The 22,663-nt window shown below is 32.9% G+C and overlaps 3 protein-coding genes across 9 annotated transcripts; 2 read left to right on the forward strand and 1 right to left on the reverse strand.

Annotated features, from left to right (window-relative positions):
* Positions 1 to 299: 299 nt before the first annotated feature.
* LOC114169218 (uncharacterized) lies at positions 300 to 7,752 on the forward strand. 6 transcript variants are annotated; one of them, XM_028054271.2, is made up of 13 exons: positions 300 to 384; positions 1,075 to 1,577; positions 2,657 to 2,859; positions 2,942 to 3,139; positions 3,313 to 3,384; positions 4,172 to 4,267; positions 4,815 to 4,894; positions 5,063 to 5,141; positions 5,302 to 5,512; positions 5,598 to 5,794; positions 6,289 to 6,388; positions 6,617 to 6,706; positions 6,805 to 7,752. In XM_028054271.2, the coding sequence occupies exons 2-13, from the start codon at positions 1,079 to 1,081 to the stop codon at positions 7,539 to 7,541; spliced, it is 2,562 nt and encodes an 853-aa protein (XP_027910072.2). In that variant the 5' UTR covers positions 300 to 384; positions 1,075 to 1,078; the 3' UTR covers positions 7,542 to 7,752. The 6 variants fall into 6 exon arrangements, with proteins under 6 accessions (XP_027910072.2, XP_027910073.2, XP_027910069.2 ...); XM_028054272.2 differs by lacking the exon at positions 300 to 384 and adding an exon at positions 464 to 594; XM_028054268.2 differs by lacking the exon at positions 300 to 384 and adding an exon at positions 552 to 710.
* Positions 7,753 to 14,576: 6,824 nt separating this feature from the next.
* On the forward strand, positions 14,577 to 19,049 carry LOC114168859 (uncharacterized). 2 transcript variants are annotated; one of them, XM_028053828.2, is made up of 13 exons: positions 14,577 to 14,634; positions 14,811 to 15,316; positions 15,599 to 15,801; positions 15,881 to 16,078; positions 16,171 to 16,242; positions 16,402 to 16,497; positions 16,717 to 16,796; positions 16,896 to 16,974; positions 17,093 to 17,303; positions 17,412 to 17,608; positions 17,777 to 17,876; positions 18,034 to 18,123; positions 18,230 to 19,049. In XM_028053828.2, the coding sequence occupies exons 2-13, from the start codon at positions 14,815 to 14,817 to the stop codon at positions 18,961 to 18,963; spliced, it is 2,562 nt and encodes an 853-aa protein (XP_027909629.2). In that variant the 5' UTR covers positions 14,577 to 14,634; positions 14,811 to 14,814; the 3' UTR covers positions 18,964 to 19,049. The 2 variants fall into 2 exon arrangements, with proteins under 2 accessions (XP_027909629.2, XP_085524802.1); XM_085668676.1 differs by lacking the exon at positions 14,577 to 14,634 and adding an exon at positions 14,644 to 14,712.
* A 1,888-nt stretch (positions 19,050 to 20,937) lies between these two features.
* LOC114169986 (uncharacterized) lies at positions 20,938 to 22,267 on the reverse strand. Its single transcript, XM_028055414.2, has one exon. The coding sequence runs from the start codon at positions 22,265 to 22,267 to the stop codon at positions 21,119 to 21,121; it is 1,149 nt and encodes a 382-aa protein (XP_027911215.2). The 3' UTR covers positions 20,938 to 21,118.
* Positions 22,268 to 22,663: the final 396 nt, after the last annotated feature.

Genomic DNA, 22,663 nt, shown 5'->3' on the forward strand with positions numbered 1-22,663 from the left:
TTTGAATATTATTGTTTATCAGATATGTATTTGATGAGCATGTGATGATGAATAATGCTGGGTGGATGGTTGGTGTCAGTGATTACCATGGTCATGGCGGATTGAAGGGGAAAGCTAATAGGTTGTCTCAAAGGTCATATGCTCTAAATGGTTCGTATTTGGACCTACCTTTTCTGCATCCTTGGTCACGGGACACAAACATGTGCAAATTAAAAAAAACCAAAAATCTTCACTAATACTAAGATACCAATATTCTAATACCAACGCTAATGCTAACACTATAAAAAGCGTAACCGCACTGCATACATACACACACTTCACTTGCACACACTTCAAGTCGTGACTTGTGAACTAACTCCACCTCCAAATCTTTCACCACATAACGTATGTTCCATACTTTCACACCCATTTCTGTAATTTCTACGCCCATTGTTCATCCGTGACTTTTTCATTGTTTTGATGTGTTTTGTGGGGTGCAATATCTCTATCTCTCTCGTTGTCCCTACAGTTAAGACAACATGTTTTGTAGTACTATCATACCTCATTCATATTCTAACCTTTCTCTCTCTTCACTCTTCCCTTCTTGAATTCCGGGTAATGTAGTGTTGTGTACCACCTTATGAATTTAGATTGCTTTCTCTGTTTCCAAATCCAAACCTTGCCTTTCACGAGATGAGTCTCAGCGTCACTTTGTTGGCTGCACCTACACTGTACTCTAACCTGCTTTGTTTTCTAGTGGCTAGCTAGACACACATATATATATATATATGTAGTCTTCTTCACATGTCTATGCTTATGCTGTCTAAATTATTTTTTCCCCTTCTTTCTCCACCTCCCTCTCCCTCCGTTTATGTATATCACTCTTAAGTATATCACTACCTTTTCATTTGTTTTTCTTATTCAACTTGTTCAGCTTACTATATATTATTAACTTCTGGATTGTGTTCTAACTTCCAAGTGTAGTTGGTTGTTAGACTGTTGAACTGAGCTGGTCTGCTGGCAATGTTTAATGATTTTTGGTTTGGTTTTACTGTTGTTGTTTGGTTTTTGTTAACTTGACTCTGAATTTCTCAGGAGGATGAAGGCTTTGTTGTTTCTGTTTGTGGCCCTTACTTTGTGCGGCTATGGTGTTTGTAAAGAATGCACAAACGTTCCAACGCAATCACATACATTCCGATACGAGTTATTGGCATCGAAGAATGCAACATGGAGAGAGGAAGTGATGTCTCACTACCACTTGACTCCGACGGACGAAACTGCTTGGGCTGATTTGCTTCCGAGGAAGTTCTTGACAGAACAGAACCAGCATGATTGGGGGATGATGTACAGGAAAATTAAGAACATGGGTGTGTCGAAATCCCCAGAAGGATTTCTTAAAGAAGTGGCTCTTGAAGATGTGAAGTTGGATAAGGATTCAATCCATGGCATAGCTCAGCAGACAAATTTGGAGTATCTGTTGATGTTAGATGTTGACAAATTGCTTTGGAGCTTTAGGAAGACAGCTGGTCTGTCCACTCCTGACACCCCTTATGGAGGGTGGGAAGGTCCTGAAGTTGAGCTTCGCGGTCATTTTGTTGGTTAGTTTATTCCATTAATTGTCTTAACTGTTACTATTTTCTTTTCTTTTCATTTCCTTTTTTCATGTCTAACTTGTGTTCAGTTTTGTGCTATTTGTTTGTGGGAAAATTTTATATATGTAATGTAACACCCAACTTTCAGAGTTCAGAGACCCTTTCCGGGTTTCAATTTTCAATATACCTAACACCTGATAAAAAGTATTATTTTTATTTTTCTAGCTGATTCATCTCAAATAACTCTATGTTTTAAAATAAAATGTTATTTTAATGGTGTTCAGTATAGAGTTGGTGTTTGTGTATTATCACGCTTGTTTATACTCAACTCCCACATGCTAATAATGAATTCCTATAAGGAGTGGGTCCAAATTCTCTGTATTTTCTTTTTCTACATATTCAAACCCTCAACAACTTAGAACCAATAGATGGAGATCTTCCCATTGATGTTTGAGTTGGCAACTCAGACTTGAAACACATTTAAAATTTGAGTCATTTAATCTTTATCAACAATTACAATGCATTGCCGTATAAATACCGGAAAAAATCAACACCGTGTCCAATTGCTAGGGAGGAAAGGCCTTAAATGCAATCAAAACTTAATAACTTTGTAGTTGGTTGGTTACTTTCAAAGATTCAAAAGGGAACAACAGTTGAAGGCTCCTTTTCTGACAATGCTTTATCCACCTTTTGGCTCAGAGCTGAAGAAGATTGAACTATTAGTTGAATAAAAATTGGAGTGGAAAATTTAGACAATATTTCATAGGTAATGTTTTGCTATCTACCAACGGCAACAAATATTTTCGAGTCTTGTAAAGGTTGTCTTCCTATATGTAACTCTAAAAATCTCTTGGGCTCCATGGATTTCAATTACCGTCTGTATTTATTTACTATGATTGAGGTCTGTTCCTGATTTCTGAATATCATCACAAACCGATATGTTGACACACAAATGCATGTTTCTTTCTCTCTAGACTTTGGTGGACTTGTAACTTACCAGCACACTATCCCTGCTTAACACTTTGAGCCTCAGCAATTCACTTTTCAAATTTAACTTATGATTGTTTGTTTTTGACACTGTGAAGGGCATTACTTGAGTGCATCAGCTCTGATGTGGGCTAGCACACAGGATGATAGCCTGAAGCAGAAAATGTCATCTGTTGTTGCTGGCCTATCTGCTTGTCAGGAAAAAATAGGGACTGGATATCTATCTGCATTTCCTTCTGAGTTGTTTGATCGATTTGAATCTGTTCAACCTGTTTGGGCTCCCTATTATACCATTCACAAGGTACAATCAAAAGTGTATTTTATTATGAAAGGGCTTTGTTTTGGCCTTATGCTGTGGGATTTCAACTATTCATCTTCAACAGATTTTAGCTGGCCTCTTGGATCAGCACACATTTGCTAGAAACCCTCAAGCTCTAAAAATGGTGACATGGATGGTGGACTACTTCTACAATAGGGTACAGAATGTAATAACAAAGTCCACTATAAATAGGCACTATCAATCGCTAAACGAGGAAACAGGAGGAATGAATGATGTACTTTACAGATTATACAGCATAACAGTAAGTTAACTGGTTTGCATAATTTCTGTAACTCTGTTGTTGATTTGTTTGTACAATGTTTTTGAACTGTATACTTCTATGGCTTAAGCATAAGCGATAACAAAATTGAATTATAGCACAAGGTACCTGTAAACTTCAATTTGGAAGTAAATGTGTCTTGCTTTTCTATGCAGGGAGATTCTAAACATCTATTGTTGGCTCACCTTTTTGACAAGCCGTGCTTTTTAGGGTTGCTTGCAGTGCAGGTAACGCTAAAAGTTTTCTTTTTGACAGAATTGCTATTTACTCCACATACTCTTGCCTTTTGTGACAGAAATTCAATTTTTTTTAAATCAGTTGTATTGCAATTTCAAAGTAATGTTGACTTTTAATGAGTACCTATATTTGTATAAGTTTCTATTAGAAGTACATATATAAGTTTCTATTACATATATAAGTTATACATATATATATATATATATATATATATATGTATATATATGTATATATGTATATATATGTATATATGTATATATGTATATATATATATGTATATATGTATATATGTATATATATATATACACTTTAAATTATAGAAACTCTAAGTACTCTAATATGTTAAAGGATGGGATTTAGGCCTAACTCAAGCCCCACAAACTGGCTTGTAAAGGTGAGGATTGTATTCACTTATATATTGTGAATTGGCCTTATCTTTAGTCGACGTGGGACTTCCAATAGTTGCTACCTTGTGCTTGGAGTTAAAATCCTAAAAACTGTTTCACATCTTGTGGGAGACTAAGTCACCCTTTATATTTCAAGTTTAATTTTTATGAAAACAGATCTTGTAAAGAAGAAAATACAGAATTTTCCACTTTTATGCATAAAAAAAGTTGATTCGACAAGAATGTTATTTTATAATGTTGTGGTACCTTTGAATGAAACAATGAGATATTTGAATGATGAACTTAGGACTCTTAATTCTAGTACAGAAATCGTGTTTAACTTTGCGTCATGACCCAAGAGTTAATTTTGAAACTCTCGTTTCCCATGTAGGCCAACGACATAGCTGATTTTCATGCTAACACACATATACCAGTTGTTGTTGGATCTCAAATGCGATATGAAATCACAGGCGATCCACTTTATAAGGTGATTTGCTTCACTCACATTCTAGATTACAGTTGTATATTCATCAAGTTTGAATGGAATAGTATTTATTAGCTGTTTATTGCTGTAATATCATTTATTCCGTTTTTTAATTCTTTTGTATGCAATTTATACACTTAACTTGTTATACGTTTTCAACAATCTAGCATAAGTTGTCTATGGCCTGCCAAATTAACCTATTCATTTGCTAATATAACTTGAATATAAGAATCATTGAAACAACTCCATAATATGTATGAGCATTCGATCTGTCAGTTTGGGAGTATACTTTCAACCTGAATGACAAACAAAATACACAAATTTGTTCGTACTTCAAAATTTACATGTCTATTTGTAATGTCAGTGTCCTTTTACTTTCTACTTTTGGCCTTCATTTTTAAAATTTTCAAACTACATCATTTCTTTGTTTGGACCCCTTTGTTGGGTAGTGTTTTGTTCAGTTAAATTGGAAGCAACATTTAAGCTCCTTATTACTTAACATTCGTCATGTCTTTCAACTTTGTGAAATTTGTTCGTTTGTTGTTGTTAGGAAATTGGGACATTCTTTATGGAACTCGTAAACTCTTCTCACAGCTACGCAACTGGAGGGACATCAGTCAGCGAGTTTTGGTATTAAGATTTTGCTTTTTAGTTTCGTTTTTTTCATATGCATTTGAAATTATCTGTTGAATAACTGTTTGTTACAAGGGTATCAAGTGGAAGTGTTACGTTCTTAATTAGTTGATGACAAATTCTTGATTTCTTTCTTAACTCTTTTTCTTCAAAACTTTTACACAGGAGTAATCCAAAGAGAATAGCAGACAACTTAAGAACAACAGAGAATGAAGAGTCATGCACGACTTATAATATGTTGAAGGTACACAACCAATCATTCATAATTTTATCATTTTAACTGTCAGAAGAGACAAAACTGATTATCACATGGTAATTCATCATTAAATGTTCTTGATTCATGTCTTTATGTGTGTTTGTGAGTGTTTCCATTGTCTCGGCTCTCAAAAATAAAATGATTTCAGGTTTCACGCCACCTCTTTAAATGGACCAGAGAAGTCTCTTATGCAGACTACTATGAGCGTGCTTTAACTAATGGAGTTCTCAGCATTCAAAGAGGAACAGATCCTGGAGTGATGATTTACATGCTTCCACTTGGTATTGGAGTTTCCAAGGCTAGAACTGGACACAGTTGGGGAACACCGTTTGACTCTTTCTGGTGCTGCTACGGAACTGGTATACGATTGTTTTGTTAAGATACTTCCAAAACTGCATCACACTGCACCATAATCTTATTTCAATTTCCTTTTCTGTTTATTAGGAATTGAATCATTCTCAAAGCTGGGGGATTCTATCTATTTTGAAGAGGAGGGGAAAGGTCCTTCACTTTACATCATTCAGTACATATCAAGCTCATTTAATTGGAAATCTGGCAAAATCTTGCTCAATCAAACAGTTGTTCCAGTTTCTTCATGGGATCCTTACCTACGAGTGACGTTTACGTCATCTCCTGTTGAGGTAAATGTGACATTGTTTTATGGGATGTGGCATGTCTCATTTAGCTAAATATTCATCTTTGATACCTTTTAGAGGACAATAGGTTCATTATAACTGATCCAGCTAGTGTCTTTGTGCCAAAAAGCTGTCTTGAATCTGCTTCAGGTAGTAAAAGGGTAAAAATGTTTCTTCATCAAGTATGTGAAGGTAGGGGCCTCCGAACAGAACTGGGTGGAGAAGGCCTATTTGAGGCAGAGAAAAACCAATCGCAAAATTGAATTTCTAAACTACCTTATGAACATTTAGTCAGTTAGACTTATTTTAAATTTTTAATTGCTAAACGAATCAGCTAAAGTATGATGGAAGGGTACAATATTTCTAATAAAATGTAATAAATTTGTGGGGCTTACAATGCAAATTTTAAAACCATATTTGAGAACAAACTAACCAGATTAGGAATCAAAGATCCTCTGCATTTTTCTTCTACAAATTTTCAGATCTTTTTACTTCTGCAGAGTGCTTCGTCTACACTGAACTTTCGACTACCAAGTTGGACTAGTCCAGATGGTGCCAAGGGGATATTAAATGGTGAATCTTTGTCGCTGCCAAATCCAGGTGTGAATGTCTCTAACTTCCTTTTCATTATCCAAATGCAGATATTCCTCCATTTATCTTATTTGCACATTGGTGACTAGAACGATCAGCCACAGAATAATAAATAGGAAAATGATTCATGGGCACCAATTTTGCAGCAAAAAATAATATTTGTGTATTTTTTTTAAAAAAATGAAAACTTGAAACATTGAAGTAATGTTTCTAATGTTTTATTTTGTGCACCTCCAGGATCTTTTTTGTCAATCACAAGACAATGGAGTGCTAGTGACAAGCTTACCCTTCAGCTGCCCCTTACCGTAAGAACAGAGGCCATAAAAGGTAAATTGATGAGATAATCCATGAGTGTTGAACACTAGAATTTCTAATAGAAAAAAAAAAAGGTAAACTTACTGATAATGTTTTTAAACCAAATCTAGATGACAGGCCTCAATATGCATCTGTTAAAGCCATTCTTTATGGTCCTTATCTTCTTGCCGGTCATATAAGTGGTGGTGATTGGGACAACCTTAAAATTGAAGCTAAGGATACAGACTGGATCACTCCTGTTCCTGCCAGTTATAATAGCCAACTAGTTTCTTTTTTCCAAGATTTTGAAAAATCGACTTTTGTGTTGGCAAATTCAAACCAATCATTTGCAATGCAAAAGGTACCTGAATCTGGCACTGATTTGGCTCTTAAGGCAACCTTTAGGCTTGTCCTAAAAGAATCTTCCTCAAAGTTTTCAACATTAGCAGATGCTAATGAAAGATCAGTGATGTTAGAACCGTTTGATCTTCCTGGAATGAATGTGGTTCACCAAGGAGCAGATAAACCTCTTCTCATTCAAGATTCTTCCAATGGCAAGCCATCTTCTGTTTTTCTTGTGGTACCAGGATTGGATGGAAGAAATGAAACCATTTCTTTGGAATCACAGAGTGACAAGGGTTGCTATGTTTATAGTGGTTTGAGCTCTAATGCAGGTGTCAAGCTCAGTTGCAAATCTGATTCTGATTCTTCTTTTAAGCAAGCAACAAGCTTTGTTCCTAGGGAAGGATTGAGCCAATACCATCCTATCAGTTTTGTGGCTAAAGGGGTTAGCAGGAATTTTCTTTTGCAGCCATTACTCTCCTTCAGAGATGAGCCTTATACAGTATATTTCAACATTCAAGATTGATACAATTTTTTCTCCTTGGAAGTAAACAGTATAATGTGCTTCATCTATAAAAGATCAAGCAATCAATAAGCAAATGTGCAAATGTAGAAAGAATAGTTGATAGATATATCTTCCTGTGACTTGACCTTTCTGTGTATTCATTTATATAAATGAAAAGAGGGGTAGGAGAAGTGATGATATATCTCACTACTCAGTGTAGCTGTTTTTGTTACTTCAGTGTATGTGTTCTATTAATTTGATGAGTGAATTATCTATATTAAACTTGTTTATTTATCAGCACAGAATTAACTTCTGAATTAATGAACACATACTTAATAATGCTATATCATTGATGATGTGATTTGATAGAAAAGTCCAGAGACACTAAAAACAAGAGTTCAAAGATTTTATATGGTGGTTGCTATAATATTAAAAATAATATTTATAATATCTTAAAATGAGATAATGATACTAGCAAGATCATAATTTAGCTAATGTTATGTTTTAAAGTTTATTCTTCTTACTTATCTATGAAAAGGGAAAAAAATATCAATTATTACCTTTTTAGTCTTTTGATTATAAATTTTATATATTATAGAATAATTTAACTCTTCTTCCTTATCATTATTGTCTTCAAGGTTTGAAGTGGATGAGAAACTGAGACTTTAAAAGAGAAAGCAAATTGATTGATGATTTGTTTTTTAGCATGAGGAGGAAAGGTGCAGTTGACATATTATGTAGGCTTTATTATACGATAGAGTTTCTTTATGTCACTAAAGCTATTGTTACATATGGTTTTCTATTAAAAAAATCATTGTTTTTAAATAAATATCTATTTTGTGTTTATATATTTAAATGAGAAATACAAACAAATGTTTCTTTGAAAAATGCAATTTTTGGCTGGGAAGTGAAATTTTGGAATTTATAATAAGAAAAGAAAAACTTAATTAACAAAATTAGGAGGCAAGTTAGTTCCACTAAATTTTTTTTGTTCTTAATATTTTTCCTGAAATATTCTTATTAGTAGTGTCTTAAAAAAATACATATGATAATCATATACTCAAATGTTGGATATTAATTATATAGTATTTTGGGAAAATAAATATATTTTTTTCTAATAAACAAATATAGAAAGAGTAACTTGTTAGAAAAAAAATGAGATTATATTTGTTCGAGTAAATCAAATTTATTTTTAAAAATATTCAAAAATAGATGGTAAATAAAAAAAATAGGTGAAATAATTTTTTTTTTAATTTTAAAAAATATATTAAAAATTTTAGACAAAAAAAAAGTAAATTAAAAAATAAATTTAGATTTAAAAATATAAAAAAAATACTTTTTAAAAAATAATGAAAAGAATGATGAAAAATAAATAAAAATAAAAAAAGAAAGAAAACAAAAGAAAAAAAGGACAAAAAGAGAGAACAAGAAAAAGAGAGTTCAAGTCTTTTTTAAGAGGACAACTCTTTTATACATTTTAAAATTTCAATTTTATTCTTTTTTTCTATTTTTAATTTTGAAATATATAATCTAAAATTATTTTGAGATATACAATTCAAAATATACAATTTATTTTTTAAATTATATAATCTAGAATTCAAAATAAAAAATACATAATCTAAATTACAAATTATATATTTTGGTTATACGATCTGAAACATATTTCTTTTTATTTTATATTCTGAAATCTATAATTCTATAATTTGTGACTTATTTTTTTATTTAATATTTCATGTTATATAATATATAATACAATTTTTATATTTCATGTTATACAATTTATAATACAATTTTTATATTTTGAATTGTAAAATCTAAAATGCAAAATAAAAATACATTGTCGAGTGTACACTCTGAAATATAAAATAAAAAACGTATTATAAATTGTACAATTTAAAATGTAAAAGGTAAAATAAAATAGAAGAGTGAAAAGGGTACGAAATACCTATGAATGAAGAAAAAAAAAATGGGAGCCTTGGTGAATGTGGAGGAAAGAGCATTGGTGGAGATGGTGGAAGAACGAAACAATGGTTGAGGTAGGGGCTTTGCCAGATGTGGAGAAAGAAGATGGGTGAAAGTGGATATGGAAGAAGACGATGGGTGAAGGGCATTATTAGAAGTCTTGAGCCGACATGTCTTACATGGGTTGACTTATCACGGACTAAGTTAAAAAAAAGTTTACTCAACCCAATTACTTTTTGGTGAGTAAAAAATTTTATAATTTGTTCCAATTTATCAAGAATTGATGGGTGACTGAGTTGATTCAGTTATGATTATTTTATTTTACATATCTATTGTAGTACAATCAAAGTACATTGACTAGATTCAATTTTTTTTATAGTAGTGGATCAATGTGTTTGTCTAATTCTCCAAATATTATTATAAAGTTGGTTATCAAAAATTAAAGTATCAACATATTTAACTAAGAAACAAATAAATCAAATATCTAAATTATTCAAGTATTATTCAACAATATTTAAGCACTTAAAAATATCAAATTGTAAACCTATATAATAAAACGCCACATATATAAATATCCAAAGAGTACGGAAATTGGTATATGAAGGTACACAGTACCCCAAACCTATTCATAACAAAGAAAAGAGGCACCACATTGCCTATCATCAATACAATAGTTCAAAAATCGCATAAGTTTTTGTCCAGAACAAGAGAAATTTTAAATAAATAAACTCCTTCAGTCGCGGGCCCCATAGCGAGCTCAATACCCGTCCATAACCATCAAGTTGTAGCATCTCTACTATCATTATCACTGCCAAGGGTTCTCACATCTGCTCACATCAATAAAATTGATGATCATCGCAATGGAGAAAGCCACACACAACATACAAGCAAGCGAAAGGGTAAGCTAGTGTAACAGATCCTTATATTATAACACTCAGTAGGTAAGTTCAAAACCAAACATAATTAACAGATATCCACACATGATATGCCCAAACCACTTAAGACTTTTTGACTTGACTATCCGAATACATACGATGAGGCACCACCACCAAACTATGGAATTACGTCCTAGCAGTGAGGCATCACCACGAGGCCTTCGCGGAATTACATCCTTACATGAGGCACCACCACGAGACCTCCGTGGAATTACGTCCTGGCCTTGAGGCACCACCACGATACCCCCCGTGAAATTACGTCCTTATGTTGAGGCACCACCATGAACCCTCATCTCGAGGTTCATGGAATTAAGTCCATTAGATGAGGCACCACCAGGGACTCCCAATAGGAAGGTCCATGGGATTACGTCCATTAGTTGAGGCACCACCATGAACTCTCACTACACGAGTCATGGAATTACGTCTTACTCAGACTTTGTATATGTGTCACCAACCAATCAGAGAGTTCCCATAAATACTAATATCATGTTGACATGCATATGTATATACACAACCAATCATACAGCTCACAGTTCCCAATTCATACACAATAAAGCAACATCTTATTTCCATCTCAACCTCATACTATAACCATGGCATCATCCCTCAACCGTTCTAGTAAAGCATTTAGATCAGACAACCTAGCAACACATCAGTGAACCACTCAACAATAGTACCAAAACCTGCCCCTAGTCTCGCTCAGGCTAAAAGGTCTCGCTCAGGCGAGGGAGACCCTCTCGCTCAGGCGAGCCCCTTCTCGCCTATGCGAGGGCTCGAGGAGTGGGACAACAGCTTCGGCAATCTCTCGCTCAGGCGAGTCCCTTCTCGCCTTAGCGAGATCACCCTCGCTCAAAAATGCAAACTCGTCGCCTGAGCGACAGTTCAAGCAGAAGATCCTGGGCGAGCCTCTGTTAGTCTCGCCTAGGCGAGACACGCTCGCTTGGGCGAGAAAACCAGTACTCACCACTGTTCTCACGTGCAGCAGACAAGCATTCAAGCCCAACAATGTTTAAACAAGTTTCCAATCAATTAGAATCATCAATCAAGTCATGCCATCATGAAACAGAATCAAAACAAGTAACAAATCGAAATAAACAAGCGAACCTAGCTTCCCTTACCTGTAAAGGGGTTATACGAGACTTCGACACTGAACCACGGAGCACAGCAGCTCTAGAACCAGACTTGCAAAAGTGAGCCAAACCAAGGTCAAGTTGAACGCGAATCTGAGCATACTTCGAAACCCGCACAAAGGTTTTGTGGAGAGAAAATGGGTGAGTTAGGGCACTGATTTTTCAGGAATGACTTGCAATTGAGGGACCTTTGACTGCTTTAGGGGCCTTGACACCTATGGGTCAGTCCTTTAAGCCCAACAGTGAGGCAACCCCTAACATTAGGGCACTAAAAAAAGTGGGTATTACAATATTAATATTAACATTAATATTAATATTTATTATTATTATTATTATTAGAAATATGGACATGGTATTTTTTATTTTTTTATTGAGAAGAAGTATTTTAAGAAGTAAAAAGACCATTAAATGAATAAGAGCATTATATTTACCAACATATGAATCATATTGATATTAATTAGTTATTTTATTTGTGTTTTTTTTTTCTAGACGAAGAAACGAGCCTTCATTCCCAAGTTAGAAAAAAATAAAACTAAATCTTAACTAAAACTAAAATATGAATAGAAAAAAAAAAAAAAACAGTCAAAATTCATAAGAAAGTAAGTTTGTTTTTATGTCGAGTAAAAAGTGCCTTTTTATACATGGTTTTATAGACCATTGTACGAATGATTAAAATTAACTTATATTTGATTATAATGTTATAAATAAGTATATAAGTATAGAGAAAATGAATTAATAATATAAATAACAAAATCAAATCCATATGATCAGAAGGCAAACTTAACTAAAGCTAAAATAGTTATAAAAGATATGAACAGAACATTAATTAAAAAATAAGTCTGTTTCTATGTTGGTTAAGGGATGCGCTTTCTATTGTTTTCTAATTAATATATATATATATATATATATATATATATATATATATATATATATATATATATATATATATATATATATATATATATATTTAAATTTATGAATTAAAGTAACATCACATTGTATCTAACATACAGACCACACTTCTTAAGATTCTTAACAACTTATTATGTTGTTGCTAATAGGTAATAAGGAGTTATTTTTTATTATAAGTATATTTAAAGAAATTTTAATTTACTAAAAAGAATTTTAAAAATTAATTTCAATTATTCTATTTAATAATTATATCATGTTTAAAATTTATGAATTTGTTTAAAAATAAATTAGTATCTATTACTACAATTTTAAATCAACGTCCATTATCTTTTTTTTTTCTTATAGTGAGATAAGAAAAAATATATTTTAATAGTCTTTTAAATAAAATATATATATATATATATATATATTTTAATATTTTTTTTGTTAATTTTCATATTTTTTAATAGTTTTTTGTGTTAGTTTTCATATTGTTTAAAGTAATTTAAATTGGATAATTTTTTAAAATATTTAAGCATAATATATAAATTAAATAATATATTAAAAATTTTGCATTAATACTTATACTTTTGTTGCATAAATTATAAAATCAATTTATGTTATTAAAAGGAAAGAAAATCAAACCAATATTATGCTTTCATAATAATACTAAAAATAGTTATAATATTGTTCTTATGAAAAATGGTAACATGGTAATTTATTGTATTGGAAAAATGCATTTTAAGAATTAAAAAAGAAGGAAGAAGCATATGAAATGGATAAAAGCATCATATTTAGTGGCATATATAACATATATACCATATCCTCACGTGAAATGTACGTATTAGAAAATTAATGTTTTATGCCATAACTTATTAAACTAAATGTAATTATTAAAAGAAATATTTTTGCATTAATGCTTATACTTTTTGTTCCATAAATTATAAATGCAATTTATGTAATTAAAAGGAAATAAAATCAAACCTATGTTATGTTTTCCATAATAATAAGAAAAAGTTATAATTATTTTCTTATTAAAATTGACAAGATTGTAATTTTTATTGCACTGTGAAGAAGCATTTTAAGAAGTAAAAAAAAATAACATATGAATGAAATGAATAGGAGTAATGAGATTTGATTCATTGGTCGACATGTCTCTTCTTTTAGGATGTCATTCTCTTTATCAATAGTTTACATGATTTACAATAATTTGATTAAATAGAGAATAGTTCAAAGATAGTTCCTAATAGTTTGACATATAAGAAGACTCTTTTTGTGAAGAAATTAAAAATAACTTCTAAATAGAGTAATATGTTTGATAATATTACTAAAGATGATGATGAGACTCTTCAAAATACAAGAAAATCTAACTGGTGTAGTCCAAAGAAAACCAATACTAAATCTTAACGAAAACTTTTAAAAATTAAAGGTCTTTTTTAAAATACAACAGGAAATAATCTATTAATAATAAATTTTTAAATGTGAGGAGTTCATTTTTTTCACGATATATAAAGTTCAAATTATGAAATTATTTTTATAAAGAAATAATTTTTTTTCTATAATTATAATATAATTTTATCATCTATTTAGTATGATTCTCATTTTTTTTTCCTTTTTCTTATTTTCTTTAATAAATTTTTTATGTAATGCCAACTTCCCTAACCTGAACTGAACTTATATAGGAAATTTAATAGAAGCATCATAATCATATTTAGTGGCATATATAACATATTCTTTCGTAGAAAATTAATGTTTCTTGCCATAACTTATAACAACTAAATTTAATTATATGTGGTTTTAAATAAAAGAAATGGTTTTGCATTAATACTTATACTCTTTTGTTGCATAAATTATATGGGGCATTAATTAGTTAACTTTCTTTATTAACATAAAATTATAAAATTATATGAGACATTAATCAGTTAACTTAAAATTATTATATGGGACATTAATTAATTAATTTGTGTTTTCTTTTTCTTTTTTAATGAAGAAGGATAGAATCAGAAGTCAAACCTTAACCAAGGTAAAATATTTATAAAAAAAAATGAATAAAACAAAATAAAAACTGTCAAAATTTATAGGAAAACGAGTTTGTTTTTAACAGAAAATTTCTGTTGTTTTATAGACCTTATATATATCTCTTACCTGCTGATACTATCCTAACTATTTTACTCATTTGAAAAACCAAATTCCAAGGTATTTTCTTCTTTGTTTTCGATTTAATGTGTGAAAGGTTCCAATTGTATTGGTTGTACACTTTAGTGTTACTTGAAGGTTAATGTTTTCGACTTTGATTTGATGATTCTGTTTGCAGCTGTATTGCTTGGTTTAAGGTTCTTTAACTGAGTTAGTTTTGGCATTGAATTTCTCAGGAAGATGAAGGTTTTTGTGTCTGTGTTTGTGGTGCTGGTGTTGTGCGGTTGTGCTGCTGCTGTTAAAGAATGCACAAACATTCCTACGCAATCTCATACTTTCACTCATGACCTATTGTCATCCAAGAATGAAACGTGGAAGCAAGAGGTGATGTCTCACTACCATTTGACGCCAACGGATGAATCTGCGTGGGCTGATATGCTGCCGAGGAAGTTCTTGTCGGAACAACAACAACATGATTGGGCGGTTATGTATAAGAAAATTAAGAACATGGGTGTGTTCAAATCACCTGAAGGTTTTCTGAAAGAAGTGCCTCTTGAGGATGTGAGGTTGCATAAGAATTCCATCCATGGCACAGCACAGCAAACAAACTTGGAGTATCTGTTGATGTTTGATGTGGACAGGTTGATTTGGAGCTTCAGGAAGACAGCGGGTTTACCCACTCCTGGTACTCCCTACGGAGGGTGGGAAGAACCCGGAGGTGAACTCAGGGGACATTTTGTTGGTTAGTTTATTTCATTAATCATTCTAGATGTTACACTTTTATTTTATTTTATGTTTTTGCTAATTTCACTTTTGGTTTATTTATAATAGTTGTAGATCCATGTTGTCAAGAAAATAAAACATGTTTATCACTTTTTTTAGGGTTGAGTTAGGCTTAGAATATATCACCAAAGGTCATTTCACGAATTCTGACTTTTGCTTATGGGAAGTGGTGGGGACCAAATTCATTGATTAATGATCTTGAAAGAACCGAAAGAAAAATCAAGTTATTTTGTTTGTGTAGGGCATTACTTGAGCGCAACATCTCTAATGTGGGCCAGCACACAGAACGATGAGCTGAAACAGAAAATGGCATCTCTTGTTGCTGGTCTGTCTGCCTGTCAGGAGAAAATTGGAACGGGATATCTATCTGCATTTCCATCTGAGTTTTTTGATAGATTTGAAGCTATTCAACAAGTTTGGGCTCCATATTATACCATTCACAAGGTACTCTCAAAACTTCATTTTGATAATGGAAGTGCTTTCGACCCTTTGTTGTTGGATTTCAACTTTTCAGCTTTGACAGATTATGGCTGGTCTCTTGGATCAATATACATTTGCTGGAAACTCTCAAGCTCTAAAAATGGTGACTCGGATGGTTGACTACTTCTACAACAGAGTGCAGAATGTAATAACAAAGTACACTGTAAACAGACACTATCAATCACTGAACCAGGAAACTGGAGGAATGAATGATGTACTTTACAGATTATACAGCATAACAGTAAGTTAATTGGTTTGTGTAATTTCATGTTATACCTCGAGTTACCTGCAAACATCAATTTGTAAGTGAAGTTGTCATGTTTTTCTATGTAGGGAGATTCTAAGCATATATTTCTGGCTCAACTTTTTGACAAGCCGTGCTTTTTAGGGTTGCTTGCAGTGCAGGTAATGGTAACTGTGTTCTATATGTTATGTTGGCCTTCAAATGAAACAATTAGAAATTTTAAAGTTGTACTTTAGGCATTTTTTTTCTGGTCTAAAAATTGTATCTAAGGTTAAGTTAAAACCCCTGAATTATTTTTAAAATTCTGATTTTCAATGTAGGCTAATGACATAGCTGACATGCATGCTAATACGCATATCCCAATTGTTGTTGGATCTCAAAGGCGATATGAAATCACAGGCGAACCACTTCATAAGGTCAATTGCTTTACTTACAATGTAGATTACTGTTATATGTAATTGTTTGTTTCCCTTAAAATTGCTTCACTTATATTGAGTTTAAGTGAAATAGTGTTTTTTTTTCCTATTATATTACTTTTTTTAGTTTTTGAACTTTCAGTATGTAATGCCTTGAATATAATTGTTGGTCATGCCTTTCAATTTTCTGAGATTTGTTCTCGCTTTTATTGGTGTTAGGAAATTGCGACATTCTTCATGGAAACCATAAACTCTTCTCACAGCTATGCAACTGGAGGGACATCTGTCGGCGAATTCTGGTATTAAGATGTTGCATTTTTAGTTTCTGTTTTTAGTTCATAATCAACTCCATATTCTTGCTTAACTCCTTTTTCCTGTTTATTTTTTTTTTTTCATAGGAGAAATCCTAAGAGAATAGCAGATAACTTAAAAACAACAGAGAATGAAGAATCCTGCACAACTTATAATATGTTAAAGGTACAGCCATTCATTCATCATTGTATTACCTCCTTATGAAACGCTTGAGATGTTAAAAATGTGTATATTTGTGATTTGTGATTGTTTCGGTTGTCTTAATACGAGTAAACATTTTCAGGTTTCACGGCACCTGTTTAGATGGACCAAAGAAGTCTCTTATGCAGACTATTATGAGCGTGCATTAACCAATGGAGTGCTGAGTATTCAAAGAGGAACAGATCCTGGAGTGATGATTTACATGCTTCCACTTGGTCCTGGGGTTTCCAAGGCTCATACTTACCATAGTTGGGGAACACCGTTTAACACTTTCTGGTGCTGCTATGGAACGGGTGTGCATCTGTTTTGTTTATATACTTTCAAGACTGCTTCATATTCTTTTTCAACTTCACCACTCTTATAGCCATTTTTGTTCTAAATTTACCTTTTTTGTTTGTTAGGAATTGAATCATTCTCAAAGTTGGGAGATTCTATATATTTCGAAGAAGAAGTGGAAAATCCAACACTTTACATCATTCAGTACATATCAAGCTCATTTAACTGGAAATCTGGAAAAATTTTGGTCAATCAGACAATTGCTCCAGCTGCTTCATGGGATCCTTACTTACGAGTCACATTTACGTTTTCTCCATTACAGGTAACTGTGACATTGTTTTATGGGTTGTGGCATCTCTCATTCACCTTTTAGATACCTTATAGAGTAATTGTCTTCATAATCTGCGCAAGATTCCCACTGTTTCTGTTCCAAACCCTTCTGCAGTGATGATTTATTTTTGAATGTCATCAGAATGCTTTACTTCTGCAGAAAACTTCGACTACATTGAAATTTCGAGTACCTACTTGGACTAGTCTAGATGGTGCCAAGGGGATTTTAAATGGTGAACCTTTATCTCTTCCAGCTCCAGGTGTGAATCTCTCTTCACTTCCTTTTCGTTATACAAAAGCAGAGATTCTAATGCTTACCTTCATGCACTCAAGTTGCTAGAATGTTAGAAACAAGTTCTTTTGCAGAAAAAAAATAACAAATGAAACATTACGAGTGTTCTATTTTGTTGCCTCCAGGAAACTTTTTGTCAATCACAAGACAGTGGAATGCTAGTGACAAGCTGACTCTTCAGTTGCCCCTAACCTTAAGAACAGAGGCCATAAAAGGTAGCTTAACAGGATAATCTGTGTGCTGATATTTTTCTGTCAGAGCATATATTTCTTAACAAAAAAGTTGTTTTTATTACTGATACTGTTTCTGAACTGAATTCAGATGACAGGCCTGAATATGCATCTACTCAAGCAATTCTTTATGGTCCTTATCTTCTTGCCGGTCATTCCCTCGGTGGTGATTGGCACCTTAAATCTGGGGCTAATAATTCAGACTGGATTACTCCTGTTCCTGCCAGTTACAATAGTCAACTAGTTTCTTTTTCCCAATCCTTTGAAAATTCAACTTTTGTTTTGGCAAATTCAAACCATTCTCTTAGTATGCAAAAGCTTCCTAAATCTGGGACTGGTTTGGCTCTTCAGGCAACTTTTAGGCTTGTCCCAAGAGAATCTTCCTCAAAGTTTTCAACATTAGCAGATGCTAAAGATGGATCAGTGATGTTAGAACCATTTGATCTTCCTGGAATGAATGTGGTTCACCAAGGAGCAGATAAACCTCTTCTCATTGAAGATTCTTCCAATGGCAAGCCATCTTCTGTTTTTGTTGTGGTACCAGGATTGGATGGAAGAAATGAAAGCATTTCTTTGGAATCACAGAGCTTGAAGGGCTGTTATGTGTATAGTGGTTTGAGTTCTAGTGCAGGAGTGAAGCTCAGATGCAAATCTGATTCTGATGCTAAGTTTAACGAAGCCACAAGCTTTATTTCTCAAAAGGGATTGAGCCAATACAATCCTATCAGTTTTGTGGCTAAAGGCGTAAACAGGAACTTTCTTTTGGAGCCATTGTTCTCATTCAGAGATGAGTATTACACAGTTTATTTCAACATTGAAGGTTGATACAAGTTCTTCATTTCACTTTAAAAAATAAACACTGTAAAGGTTAAAGTCATCATTATTCAATTAATGAATATAGTTGATGAATATCTTCTAGTTTTTTTAGCTTTGTTATTAATTAAATTAATACGCAGCTGCAGTAGAATCATGACCTTTCTGTTTGTTATTTTTGTTTTAGCCAAATTCTTTAACTTGGGTTTGGATATGTTTTACATTAAAATTTAAATATACCTTATTTCTTTTTTTAAATAGTTTGGTTATATAACGCAATTCAAATTTATTAAATTTTAATTACTTAGTTTAAATTACTATTAAAAGAAAAATATATATTAAACAATTATTAATAATTCAATAGTATTAATATTCATAATTTGTTTTATTCCATTTTAGTGTTATTTTTTGGTTAAAATATGTTTTAGATCTTTTCAACTCTCATTATAACAAAGTGTTTTTCTAATTGGTGTTAACAACAACTATTTTTTAGTTAATGTCAATATTAATTTATTTATGGTGATATTGATCGGGAGTTATTTTATTTTGTTAACTTTTTTATAGATGTCAAGTGAGAAATTTTCTAACTAATATTGGAAAAAAAATCAGAACAATTTCTGTTAATATTATAAAAAGAAAAATCTTACAAACTATTTATAAAGAATAACATTCTTTTTTTATGAAAATATGATTGCAGACATAAACAGAAAAATAACTATTAAAAAATTTAGTTCAAATTCATGAAAAATAGTTTCTCTATCTAATATGATAAGAATAAACAAACTCTTACTTTTTTAGGTCATTTTGACCTTCAAGTTTTAGATTTTTTTCTTTCAAATTTCTAATCTGGAATGACATAATTTATTATAAACCATTTCAAATATTTTAAAAAGAATATATTACCTTCTTAATATTTTCTTTTGACATGAAGGAATCATTATCACAATATTCAAAAGTGAATTAAACATACTATATATTATCAAATATGAATCACAACCAATTTAAACAATTTAAATGTCCAAGATGCCAAAAATTGAAAATTTTGACTCAGTTTTTTTCAAAATTATTTTGATTCAATATCTCATGGGTTTGACTCAACATACTTTTCAAAATTATTTGGACACTATTTTGTGGATTTAAAAATAATAATCTAAATTGTAAAATTTGAAAGTAATTTTTAGTTTCCAAATTGCTTTTATATTTCAAATTCTGTAATGTGAAAGACATTCTTTTAGAAAGAAAAAAATGACTTTCAGATTTTACAATTCAGAAAGAGCAAAAGGGAAAAATATTATGAAAATCCAGGAAAAAACTCTCTTGACAATTTTATAAATCTTATAGTTACTCTCCGTAAAAATATATATATATATATTTGGAGACCGTTTCACAAATACATTTATTCTAAAATAATGCATACATAAATCCATGCATCACATTCTTAATGCCAATTTGAAAACACAAATAACCAAATCCACGTCGATATAATTAAAAATGTTATTTCACTAAATCTTAAATGGTTAGAAATTAAAGTGAATTTAAGTTTTAATATAAGTATAAAAGAAAAAGATGAATATGAAAAATACTCATAAACTTGTTATGTTTTGAGTTTGGTGGTGTCTGATTAGTATCCGATAGATACCTTTGAAACGAAAATTGGTCAAAGTTGGAAACGGTATTATCTGTAGATAAAAAAAGTCTCCAAAATGCATGTTAACAGCTAAATTCAGTGATTCATGTCGCCACTGCTTCTTTCACGTGTACTGTCTCCAAATTCATTTTTCCATTCTTCACAATTAATAACTCTGCTACTCTCTAAATAAAAAATGCTCCCTCATTTTCTAATAATCTACTTTACTCTTACAAGAGGTTGGTCAACCTCATCAGCGTGATTCTCTTTGCACACACATGATAACAAGATATAATAAATTCCCCAAATCACATGAACCTTTTCAATCTAAAAACCATACACCAAAAAGAAAACGCAACTAAACCGGAAATGAAATCCAAAATCTGAGTTAATAATCATCACTTCTAATTAAACATTGGTTCACTTGGTGATCTTAACATGATACATGACACGCACGTGCATGGATCATGGAAGCCTTCTGCTTTATTTTACAGAACCAAATAAAGTGACATAGTTAAGAATCGACACATTCATGATTAATTAACAAGCTTTCAGTGGCTTTCCACAGAGGCAATCGTTGTAAGCGAACGACGACGCATCGGTGTTACTGTAGGCGTTAGGAATTGGGCCGCAGAGGTGGTTGTGGCTAAAGTCCACGTACCCAATATACGAAGCAGAAGACATTGATTTGGGTATTGGACCCTTGAGGTTATTATACGATAAGTCCAGTAACGTGAAATAGCATGAACCCCCAAACGCGTCGGGTATACTACCCTCCAACATGTTGTGGCTCAAGTTCAACTCGTTAATACTCGACCCTAACAGGCTCCTTGGTATGCATCCCGAAAGCCTGTTGTTATCCAACTTCAACGTTGACAGAACCGCCATCCGGCCCAAACTTTCAGGAATGGGCCCGGATAAATGGTTATTTGATAGATCAAGATCAACCAGACGGTATATGTGACAGATTGAAGCCGGGATAGGCCCACTAATTTGGTTTCCGCTAAAAAAGGCCCGACTCAGCATCTGAAGCTGGCCCATGTTCTGCGGGATGGGCCCGGTGATCTTGTTGTTACGAAGGTCCAGATGCGTCAAACCTGTCAAGCTCGTCAACGTCGCCGGGATTTCGCCGGCGATGAGGTTATCGGCGGCGCTTAGGAGGCTGAGATACCGAAGCTTCCCGATGTCGGCGGGGAGAGTGCCGGAAATGTGGTTTCCGGTGAGGTCGATGATGCGGAGGAAGGAGAGGGAGGAGATGCAGCGCGGGATCTCGCCGGAGATTCCCTGCCAGTCGGTGATGATGAGGGTGGAGAGGTGAGTGAGCTTGCAAATCTCTGGCGAGATGTAACCGGACATGTATTCCGGACGGTAAGGCTTCTCGAACGTGGTGTAGACTGGACCGGCGCGGAGGCTGATTTCGGCGACGCGGCGAGAGTCGCGGTCGCAGGAGACGCCGCGCCAGTTGCTGCAGCAGTCGGTACCGGTCCAGGAGTTGAATATTCCGTCGCGAGATTCATGGAGAGCGGATTTGAAGTGTAGCAGCGCGGCCAGGTCCGACGGCGAACACGAGCGAACTGCGGAGGAAAATGCGAGTAGTAACAGCAGCGTTAGCGACGTGAACCAGATTCCAGCCATTGTGGTTTGGGAAAGGAGGGAAAGAGAAAGTTCAGAGATGCGCGAAGCCTGCATGCATGAGAGTTATCGACCTGACATGGGTATTTATAATGTCAACTTGATAAGTATCTGTTTACTGAATCTCACGATCTTGCTCCTTTCGTAAAACTTTTTATTTATTTCAAGTTTTAATTACAAAATAATTAGTATTTAACATAATAAAAAAAATTGCTGCTACAATGCTCATCAGCAGAATTTAATAATTGAATAGGGAATCCTGCTCCTGCTACTGCACCCTTCGGCTTAGTCAACTTAATTTTTTTCATCGAATAATTCAATAATTGAATGAAAACTCTTTGGCATAGTCAACCTAATTTGTTTTCTTGGGATATCGACACACGAGATGTGTCTAATGTAACTAGTACCACATTTAAAAAAATATATAAAAAATAAATTTATATATACTTCAAC

Source organism: Vigna unguiculata, chromosome 11 (genome assembly GCF_037176805.1).
Source record: "Vigna unguiculata cultivar grain cowpea cultivar isolate G323 ecotype 2 chromosome 11, ASM3717680v1, whole genome shotgun sequence".
NCBI lineage: Eukaryota > Viridiplantae > Streptophyta > Magnoliopsida > Fabales > Fabaceae > Vigna > Vigna unguiculata.